At 41.8% G+C, this 10992-nt stretch overlaps 1 protein-coding gene across 1 annotated transcript; it reads right to left on the bottom strand.

The window, feature by feature from the left end:
- Positions 1 to 1051: 1051 nt before the first annotated feature.
- Positions 1052 to 10183, bottom strand: LOC102933270 (hyaluronidase-1). The gene is made up of 3 exons (XM_007063196.4): positions 9263 to 10183; positions 2722 to 2811; positions 1052 to 1480 (listed from the first exon to the last, which is right to left on the bottom strand). Exons 1-3 carry the CDS (start codon positions 10181 to 10183, stop codon positions 1052 to 1054), a joined length of 1440 nt encoding a protein of 479 aa, XP_007063258.2.
- Between the last annotated feature and the right edge of the window lie 809 nt (positions 10184 to 10992).

The following is a 10992-nucleotide window of genomic DNA, read 5'->3' as shown; positions in this document are numbered from 1 at the left end:
GTTTCTGTGGAGGCTGCTCACCATTTCCTGCTCTTGATGGATCTCACTAATCCACTAACTCAGTCTGGTAATGGGCAGGGCAAGTGGAGCATCAGCCACAGGAGTGTTCTTCCAGCTATATGTAGATTGAGCAGGGTGGAAGGTAGGGAATTCAGTGCCCAAGAGGCAGTGAGGAGCACACAACCCTCCCTATCTGGAAGGAAGGAGAGAGTGGAGCATCCCACCTCCCAGCAATCAGGAGACTGAGAATCCCAGACCTGAATGGATTTTAGAGGTGATTTTTTTAATAAGTAGCAAAGATTGAACTGGGTTATCAGAAACTGCAGACAGGCCCAGTCTTTAGTCAAACAGCAGCTTGTGAATCAACAGGACAAAACTATCACGGAAAGTGTTGATACTCACTGAATTAACATGTGAGCCGAAATATAACTGAGTATATCTGTTCATATTCCAAATATTTGTAATGTGTGTGTTTATGGAGAATTCCCTGTGCCTTTCAAATCTTTATGTAGAAGCTGCTATACAAGCAATGACATCCACAAGCTGAAACCAGTTTGGGTCCTGATGCTATGTTATTGTACGCCCAAAACTCCATTTGACTTTAATGGGATTGAAACGTAAGAAGAGTACAGACTAGACCCCTGGTCAATGGGAAGATCCTCAGAATTAATGTGTTCTAAATCATCCAGCCTTTGAAATAAATGGTCTTTACATCCTTTTTTTCTGCTTGTCTAAGGATAAATCCTGAAGTCTTTACCCAGCTTTACTTGCTTCTCCTCAAGCAAAACTCCCAATGGATCAGTAGAGTTTTGACTGATTAAGGAATGAGCTAGAACAGTACGAGTGGGGCCAGTAAGAGGGAGATGCATTCGAAATCTCCTTAACACTCTGTGCAAAAACGCTGCCTTGACCAGTAGGATTGGTACTTAAACAGAGCAGAATGAAAATAAAGCAACAGTCTGCAAAACCATTTCCCATCTGAATAGAAACTTGCTAAGCAAGGAGATCTGAAGTCTCAACTGCAACGTTTCTTGCTTCCTTGTAAGAAATATTACTGTACAGTGAGAAGCAGAAAAACCTGCATGGATCCAAATAAGAGAAAGTTGAGCATTTGATTTTTTGATCTATTAAACAGAGTGTGAGCCCATTGTTCAAGTACACTTCGGTCAGGCAGTTCACAAAATATCCCAGTCCAGCCTTGGTAACACTGACATGTGAAGCTTTGCTTCATGGCCTTTATGTCTTCTGGTCTAGGTTTTCCAGTCACAAAGAATCTTGAGCCTTTTTCAGAATGGTGGACCCTAATCTCAAAACTATTGGGCGACAAGTGCAGATAAACAGAAGAGTCACTGATTTTACGGATGCATCTCCCATTCTTCTTACACAAAACTTTACTGCAGAGTTTGGCTGCTGAGGTCACATTAATGACATAATGTCCTAAGGGGCCATCTATGTATTTTTTCACAACTGAACAGCTCTCCTGCAGGAAAACAAGAGTGTGACATGTTAATCAGTAACCAGAGTTATGTCCAAGTTTCCATATTTTTGGTAGAACATTAACATGGAACTGGCTAAAGTGATATACTGAGATAAATCCTGTAGGCCTTACTCATGTGATTAGCCCCCTGGCTTAATCCGCATTCATGGGAAGGCCAGTAAGATATTGACCTTTATTATAATCTTGCTTTTCTCTTTTGGGTGCCTGGTAGCAACATATTGAACGTTTTATTAAAAATAAGGTTTTCTAGTGATTGTTGAAAAGGAATGATTTAAAATAAAAGAAGTTTTAAACATCTATTGACACACTGCTTTAGCACTAGGGATTTCTACACTGATCACCATAACCCTTTAGCCTAGTAGCTAGTAGACAATTTTTACTGGCTGATGTGCAATGTGGAAAAATAGCTTTTGGTTTTTTCAGCTCCATGTTAGGCCGCTGAACTGGTTTGGGAATTCATCCCACGCCACTGCAGTCAATGGGAGTTTTGCCATTGACTTTGATAGTAGCAGGGTCAAACATTGAAAGAGGTTGTGTCTTCCTGCATTGCTAATGCCCTATCAAAGGTCAACTTGCCTTCTCCACCTGCAGCCTTTCCAAGAGTGAGGTGAGGGAGCTGGCCTATCAGGTGCCTTGCAAGGATAGACAATGCAATCTTCTGTCACCTTTGGTAATTCCAGGAGAGGGGATTATAAGACTTCTTTAGGTGAGTCCTGGGGCCTTGTGAGGAGGAGCAGGACTTTTCTTAGGTTGGGATTATATTCCACCAATGACTGTGTTATAAAATTTAGGACAAAGCTCAACATTTGGTCTGTGAAAAATGTTCTGCATCTCATCCCCTGCCAAATACTTAGCCTTGTGTTTAGTAATGTACAGATTATGCAAGCAGCACACTGTTAAACAGGTTGTTTACATTTACATTTCAGTGTTTCAAACTGTATCTTATTATCTTGGTATCAGAGCTATTCACTGCTATGGATGTCATCCATGTTTGGTCCCTGGATGTGGTTCCTAGGAAGCAATGGCTAATATAAGTATGTTGTTAACAAGGTGAAAGGACTCCCAAGCAGTCATCTACAGCCAAAAGGCTGGTGACAATAAGGGTGAGGGAGAGCTTCATGGTAAGGATGTAAAATGGTAGAAATGAGGATGGGTGGGGAGAGAGTCTCTTATCAAGGACATAGCACTTAACCCGTGAATGTTTGTAAATCCACCCCACCTACCTTTGAGCTGGCATACTGCATGCTTCCCCAAAGGACGACCCCTGCTGCCCCCAAAGCAGCACTCTCTCCAATAGTGTTCACCAGGTCAGTCTGAAAGAGGAAAGTATCAAAACTGGACATTGGAAAAGCATCAGAACCCATAGACTCAAATACAGCAGAGGACACACTAACATTTAAGCACTACTTTTCTCCAGAGGAGACGTTGATTTATGAATCTTCATATTCAAAAAGGCCCACAATGAGCTCCCCAATCCTTGGGGCAGGGACTGTCTTTTGTTCTATGCTTGTACAGCTGCTAGCACAATGGGGTCATGGCCCATGTCTGGGACTTCTAGGTGCTATCACAATACAAATAATAGATAATAACAACAATAGATCCAGGGACTCACTGACTCATTCTAAACATTGACTTACAGCAGAAACTGCAAAGGGGTGGGGGGGAAATAGTTAAAATAATTTTAAAAAAATGTTTTGCTTATCCACACAAATAAATGCACCTTCCTATTGATGTTTCAGTGTGTTGTAGTATATTCAGAATGATTTCTCCAGACAGATGGGAGGAGCAGAAAGGCAGTGACACTCTTCTGAACTGTAGTGCCTTCTGAACTGTAGTGGACAATTCGTATAGAATACTCTAGTACCTCTTTTGCAAGGGATTATAACTATGATGGTTTGTCATTTAGTCAGTCCATGAGTATTTGCAGTTCTGAGGCCTTGTCCATACACACAGGTTGTACCACTTTAACTATACTGGTATAGAGATTGGCAGACACAATTACACCCGTAATAACAGCACATACACCAGGTAGAACTGTACACCAAGTTAACTTATTCCTGTACAGGAAGGGAAATAAACCATATCAGTATAAGCGCTTTTATACTTAATGATTGCCTGTTCTAGTCATTCCCTCTGAAGCCCCTGACATTGGCTACTCTTGGAAGATGGGATACTGACTAGATGGACCACAGGTCTGGTCCAATATGGCCGTTCTTATGTATTGGCATAACTTAGGCTGTGCTTGGGTTGTACTGATGTAACTATTTTGGTAAAAAATCACAATGTAATTATACCAGTACAAAAACTGTGTTCAGATCTGGCTTCCTTAGTGTCAGTGTAGCAATATGTTTGAGCACTTCATAATACCAGAAAAAGAGAGGCTGGGGAACCCTCCCAATGTAAAAAGATGCTATGGGGAAATGGAGCATTTAGCAGGGAAGGGGGGAAATAAATAAACAGAACCCAGAGCAACTACCTTTCTTATCCATCCCCTAGATCCCTAGCAAGTGACTTTCATTTGAGAATGTCAGTGCTTTTCCTCCCATCCCCTGAGGCTAGGGACACTGACTGTGCAGCCTTTGCAAAGAGAAATACAAACATATCATAAAGAACCAGCAAATGTTATTAACTCGCTGGTGCTTGATAGCATATTGATACGGTTTCCTTATCTTGTCTCCATCACTGTGAAATCACCCAAGGGCCCAGGGGATGATCCTGTGATGGCAGTAGATGTGTTAGAACTACAGATAGATAAAACTGGATGTCTCCATTATTATTAATGTTATTTATTGTTTTTTTAAAAATCACACATAGGTCTCTAAATGCACCTAGCAGTTTATAAGTAAGGACTTTCCTGTCCTGAAATGCTTATTGTTCAAGAAAGTGAAGACACAAATCAGTGGTTGAGGAAAAGGAGAGTGTGCGGAATTATTGGAGAAGAATATGAGGAGGATTCCTGGGACACGTGAGTGGTGAAGGTGACCTTTAACTAAAGGTCAGATGAAATAATATTGGAAATCATGGAGATATTTTAAAGAACTGAGTTTGCCTACTGATCCATCGTGTAGGTTTCACAGTACTATGCCATGTTATTGGGCTCACCTGCAGTTCGTGGTGCTGCTGATCACCCGAGCAGTTCTCGAGAGCACTTTATTATAGCTAAAATCATATAGTTCAGTGCTTCTGCAGAAGAAGAGAGTAGGGTATGCCACTGGTGTTACTTTCATGTTGAAAATGGTGGTGCGTTTTTTATTGGCTTTAGTTTAGCAGTAAAAAACATGTTCGGCTAAAAGATCAAACTTTGAAAAGTTGAGTGACTTTATGATGTAGTTAAAACTCTTGGTAGTGGCCATGTTAGTCTGTATTCGCAAAAAGAAAAGGAGCACGAAAGCTTATGCGCAAATAAATTTGTTAGTCTCTAAGGTGTCTCGCAAGTCCTCCTTTTCTTTTTGGTAATGGACGATCCCTAGCCCTTTTCTTCTGCGAAGTACTTCACAAAGATTATAAAACCACAAATCCTGGACCCTGACTGTTTTAAATCAACCACATGGGGGTACAGTGAACTAGCACAACACGCAGTTCCGATCTCATTAACAACTTGGTGATAGCGTCTCAGTCAGACAAAATAAGGGATCGATATATCAAACACGTTTGAATGAACCAAAAACTGAACAGAGAGGGTTATTCACTTTGTGCAGTTTCTGAGGTTCTTCGAGATGTGTGTCGCTGTGGGTGTTCCACTTTCGGTGTCGGGTGTCCCTGCACCATCAATCGGAGATTTTTGGCAGCACTGTCCAGCAGGGCTGCACCGACACCTAAAGTGGAGCACCCAGAGGGATAGAACTAGAAGAAGAATAGAAAATACGGACTTTTACGGAAGTATGGTCCGGTAGTGAGGTCACTGGCCTCGATGTCAGGACCCCAGGGTTTAATTCCCTACTCCACCATAGACTTCCAATGTGATGTTGGGCAAGTCACTTAGCCTCTCTGTGCTTCAGATAATCGCACTTCCTTTCCTCATAGGGATGCTGTGAGGCCAAATACATTAAAAGACTGTGAGGTGCTCGGATCCTATGGTGACAGTGGCCACATAAGTACATAGATAAGTAGATAGCCGAGGTAGTTAGATGCTCTTCTCCTTGCTCTCCCCACCCCTAGAGGAGCCCTAGAGGAGCCGTACGGAGGAAAGAGAGGGACTTAAAATACTTTAAAAGCTCCATTTTATAAGATGTTTGTTTATCTTTCCTCATCCCCTACCTGTGACTCAACAGCTGCTTAGCATACCAACATTTCCCTACAATACCCTGGTTTCCTCCTCTCTCTGCTGATGCTCAAGGTACTGTTCCAAGTTTTGGATGCTGTTCCCAGCAACCAAAGACCCTCAGGATTCTGCTCCTGAGCTGGTGTTCTGGACGAGCCCCCTGGGGTAGAGTATAAACAAAAAGGGAACTCCTGTCTCACCAGGGCTCTTTCCACAGTTTGATTCGCTGGGTGATTTCATTTTGTATTGAAAAATGTTTGTGATCTTTATTTCAAATTCTGAATGGCTCTTTGTTTCAATCTAGTCATATCCCGTCTTATTCTGTATGGGAGAATATTTGTGCAAAGGTGGCTTTGTTCAAGGGGAATGGCCTTTGTACAAATACACACCGTGACATGAGGACACAGGTATTTCTACATGAACGAGAGTCGCTGTTATTCATTATTCATCATTTATTTGTCATTCTGCTTTACGAAAAGATTTGTTCTTCCAGTCAGGGAGCAGAAACAATGCCATGTAACTTCAATCACTGATCACACATTATTAATAGCAAGTAGTCTAGGGGGACAGTTTCTGAACACCCTAGAGTATCAATATAGAGAATCATTTGCATAAATTATGTGGTGAATACTTAGAGATAGGAAAGCCATTCATAGAAGTTAGGATCTGTTGGCAAATGATTTGCAAAGAGAAATGAGGCAGGGGGGACCCAACTGCAGGGATATGTCTGGCCTCGGAATTTTTGTCTTTAGTGGGGCTCTTATACCTGCAGCTCTTTCTGGTGGTTCCCACAACTGTTGCTTCAACTTAATTTTGTTCATTGTGGCACTTGCTGTATCTTTAGCACTGTACATGTTACTGTACTTGTGCACCACATCTTATTCTGTCAGCAACTAAACAAAAGTTAAATTTCCATAGGGCTAGATTGCCCAACTCTTGCTCAGCCGTGGTAGGGCATAAGGGGGAGTAAAGTCCCTATTACCCTCCCCCCTTGCTCAGCCTTGCTCACATTATGACTATAGGGAAGAGAACAGGGAGCTACTCTGCACTGTTAGCAAGGCGGAGTGGGGAGTGTGAGTAGATTTGTTTCTGTTCCTCCTATATTTGCTGCCCAGAGTAGCTGATGAGGGTTATAGGGAGATGTAAAGTGCTCCAGAAAAAGAAGTGAAACTTTCCCCAGGGTTCAGGGTGCTGGGAAGGAATCTCTGACTCTCTGAGCTACAGTTGGTTGTCCTGTCTGCTACTGGAGCAGTGCAGAGTGTGAGGTTACAGTAGGTAACAGTGTCCAACTATGTTTCACAAGAGCTGATATAAAATCATTTGAGGACATCAGGGCTGTGAAACAATAGATTTAAAACAATAAAACCATGAACATTGTTTTCCTGATCATTGGCATTTGGAGCTCTTTCCGGTGCCCTACCTATAAAAAGCCTGCCAGTCCCCAAGCTGCACTCATAGAGCTCATGCTGCCAAATATGTAGTCCGGAGAAGCTACAAGCCTGGTACCCATGATCAGTCTTTGAGGATGTATATTTTGTTTTCACTACAAAGTATATATTTGAATATTCCTCACAGGGGCTTCCCCCTGCTGTGAATGGGCTGTGCACACAGGTGCTGAATGTTTTAGAAAAGATCTCTGAAACATCCAGATCGGAAAAGAAGGTGATATGCAACTAAAATACAGCCCAGTGGATAAAAGGGTAACTTATGGGCAATATCATTTTAAGTTACTATTATCGAATGTGGAAGCTAGTTCCAGGTAAACAATTAACTTTGTACAGCCTCATATGTTCGAAGGTTTGCATAATATATAATTGTGCTAGATTTCATATTATAGGATGTTTAGCTAATGGTAATGGTATTTTCATTTTAATCCTGAGATCTATGTTTATGATGAACATACCTATTAGAGCCAATGCTTGCTGAAGTATTCACTAACTTTGTGTGCCTCTATTTTGAGTTCTCAGGTGGAGACACCTTGGGTGAAATCCTAACTCTGCTGAAGTCAATAGTAAAACTCCCATTGGCTTCAGTGGGGCCAGGATTTCACCCCTGGGTGCCTGATTTTGTCAGAGGTGCTGAGGACAGGTAGTTCCCATGGAAAAAAATCCTCGGTATCTCTGAAACTCTGATGCCTCATGGAGCGAGTCTCCAGCTGAGAACTAACAAGCTGAGGCACACAAAGTTAGGGAAAGCTTCTGAAAAGGTGGCTGTATACCTTGCGTTTCCTCACTAAGCAGCCAGAGAGACTGCCTGGGTCTGCACAGCTCCAACAGGAATCCCCCACTCATAGCTCCAAACTGGAGCAGTCAGATGGGAGCACTCTGGAACCTGTGGGACTGAATACACACACACACCCATGGCAACCGAAAGTAGACGGATACAGCCCTGATACTGAGCCCCTGACACTCCAAGCCTCCAACCATGATACCATTTTTGTATGGGGAACACCACAGCTCTCCGTGACCCAAGAGTGGGGCTGTGGGGCGGGGCGGGGGGCATCAGTATCCAAAGAGGGCTATTTGTTCTGTCGGGAGGGAGCTCCCTGCCCTCCAACTGGGTCCACACCTCAGGTATGGATCAAACCAAATCCTTCCATGTCCAGGGTTGGCCAGCCTATAGCAAAAGGCTATTTAGGAAGCCATTCAGGAATTACATGCTCTGAGCAGTTGCATAGACAAGATCCAAGACAAGGGTTATGATTACCACAATGTTATCAGAAATCTTGATGTCTGTGTGAATATCTATTTTGTAACCTGCATATTTTGATTATATTTTTTAAAATATTTCCTTCAATTATCATTGGCTGAAGAGGCGTCACATGACACAGAAATTGTATTTTTGTAATATAGTAGATTTAAAAAGCCAAAACCCAGATACTCAGTTACTGTGCATGATCAGACATACTGTACTTTCAGAAAACAATATGGCCAGGAGAACACACTCATCCTTCCTCTAAGAAGCCTGCTGTCACATTCTGCCTCTGTGCAAGTTTTCTCATGTAGGAGCTAGGAATGCCAAGCTAAACTTGGGCTTACCTAGTTGATATGTCTCATTAATTTCTGTACCAACGGAGCTTCCATTTTGGGAAGAAAACAAATAAACTCAACCCTGAGATTCCTTTCTCATGAACGTTTATCTTCCCTTAATATTAGCGGATTTCAAACTTCACTGAGATTTGTCAACTCCATTTCTCAAGCTGAAGAATTAATCTGAAATATTTAATTACTTAAGGAAACAATTGCTTTGTACTTTCTTCTAAATTACTCTCATAAAAAGAATACAATATTATTGTACAGTAATAGACCAAACCACAGCAGGATCTCTATTGAAAGCTGTAGTGTTTTGTACCATGACTGTAGTGTCTTTCTTTACCAGGATAGTTCTATATATGAAACAGAAATGCATCTATAATTGTTATTATACAAGGAGAAAGTCCTAGGATATGCTTTTTCCAAGAGATTGCGTGGCTAATCTTTAGATTTCTATATATGTCTGCTTACCTCTGTCAAAACATGTAAAGTATAGGCATAAAATGGTCTGGAGTAAACAAAAACAGGCAAAACATAGTCTTTTCTAGCAACTGAGGCAATACGTATTGCTTCCTTAACCCGATAGTGAACAAACTTCAGAGCATTTGGACTTGACTTCAATATATAATCCAGATATATGGATGGATAAAGAGCGGTACTTTCTTTCCACAGCCAAAGCAGAAGATCATTGCGGGAAGATTCAATGTCTGGGCATCTACCTGTGTAAGCTTTCGGATGTTCTTTGTAATCATAATTGTAGCAGTCTGGGTAAAGATAATAACCCCACAGACCATTCGGTCTCATGTGCTCAGCCAGAAGGATAGTGTTGTTCATAAAACTCTTGCCAGCATTTTCAAATTCTTCCTTAGCAACTTTCCTAATTTTGTCCTCTGACCACTGAGGATGGCATCTCCTAACCAGTTCGAGAGACTTATTTCTATAAATGGTTTTATTACCCCAGTTCCTGTCCCACTGGGGCCTCCAGTTTTCCCAGTCAATGACTGCAAGTCCTTGGAATTTCTTCATGGGTATGGAATGGTCAATGTCAGACTTAGCTTTGTTAAGGTGCTTTATCAGACTCTCATTCTGTGGTACCCCTCCATTGACAGGAACCCCACTGTCTAAGTAATAGGGGTAATGCCCCAAATGAGTGTGATAAAAGATTGTCACATTGGATCCACTCAAAGTTTCATTGGTGTTTGATGCAATGTCAAAAACACTGAGATCTAGGTCCACCTTATACCGCAGCCTGCACTGTTCCGTAGGCGCATTCCAAACAACAATGAAAGGTTTGTGGAGTAGCAGCGGGGCCTTTGCCTGCTTGAACAGTTGGCCATCAACCATAATAAGCAGCATTGTAATTTCTATCCATTTAATCCACAAATTGCACATGGTATGCTGTTTTCGCTGGGGCTAATGCGATGGTTTCCCTGAAAACAAAAACAAGAAGAGACGTTTTTTAAAAAAACAGTATTCACAGCAAGGACAGATACTGTGTCAAAGATATGGCTTTTATGTTGAGTTTCTTTTTTAACTTTGTACTCACAACAGATATGGACAAAGACAAAACTATAATCAGGACAAAAATAAGTCAGTGTTTAAATGCCTTCAAGGATGAGGCGTGTACCTGGGGAAACTATTCTACAGATTGGTCGATTTCACTCTCAGGTCAGGAAGCACTTTCCAATACTCAGCCTTTCCTTGATTTCCATTCTGCCAAGACACTTTCCTCTCTTCATGCAAACCTCTCGGGAAAGATGAGTGAGAGAATCAGTACTAAGCTATCAACCTGTTGACAATTTTGGGGAGGATGACAAGGAGGACCCCTTCTAAGATGAGACCCAAACTTCCTACCCTCTCCTACCGATGGCAGCAGCCCTGAATGACCCAGCCAAAGTGTTGGAAAACACACATAAAAATAAATAGAACGTACCTTTCATTACACTCTGAAATATTTTGACAGCTGCCTTCTCTACCTCCCCTCGGCCCTGCAACTTTCCTGCCTCCTTCTCCCTCTCTTTATCTGAAATGATCTGATTGTTTGTGTGGTGCCTAGACAGTGGGGCCTTGATCCCTGATGGGGATCCTGAAGCACTTACCACAACATAAATAAAAATAATGTTTACTATTCAAGCCCCATTATAACTGTAATTTCTCCTTGCTTATAGCTAGTACAAAGTTTCATTTGCACAGAAACCTTC

Source organism: Chelonia mydas, chromosome 1 (genome assembly GCF_015237465.2).
Source record: "Chelonia mydas isolate rCheMyd1 chromosome 1, rCheMyd1.pri.v2, whole genome shotgun sequence".
Classification (NCBI taxonomy): Eukaryota; Metazoa; Chordata; order Testudines; family Cheloniidae; genus Chelonia; species Chelonia mydas.
This window is presented reverse-complemented; position numbering and strand designations above follow the sequence as displayed.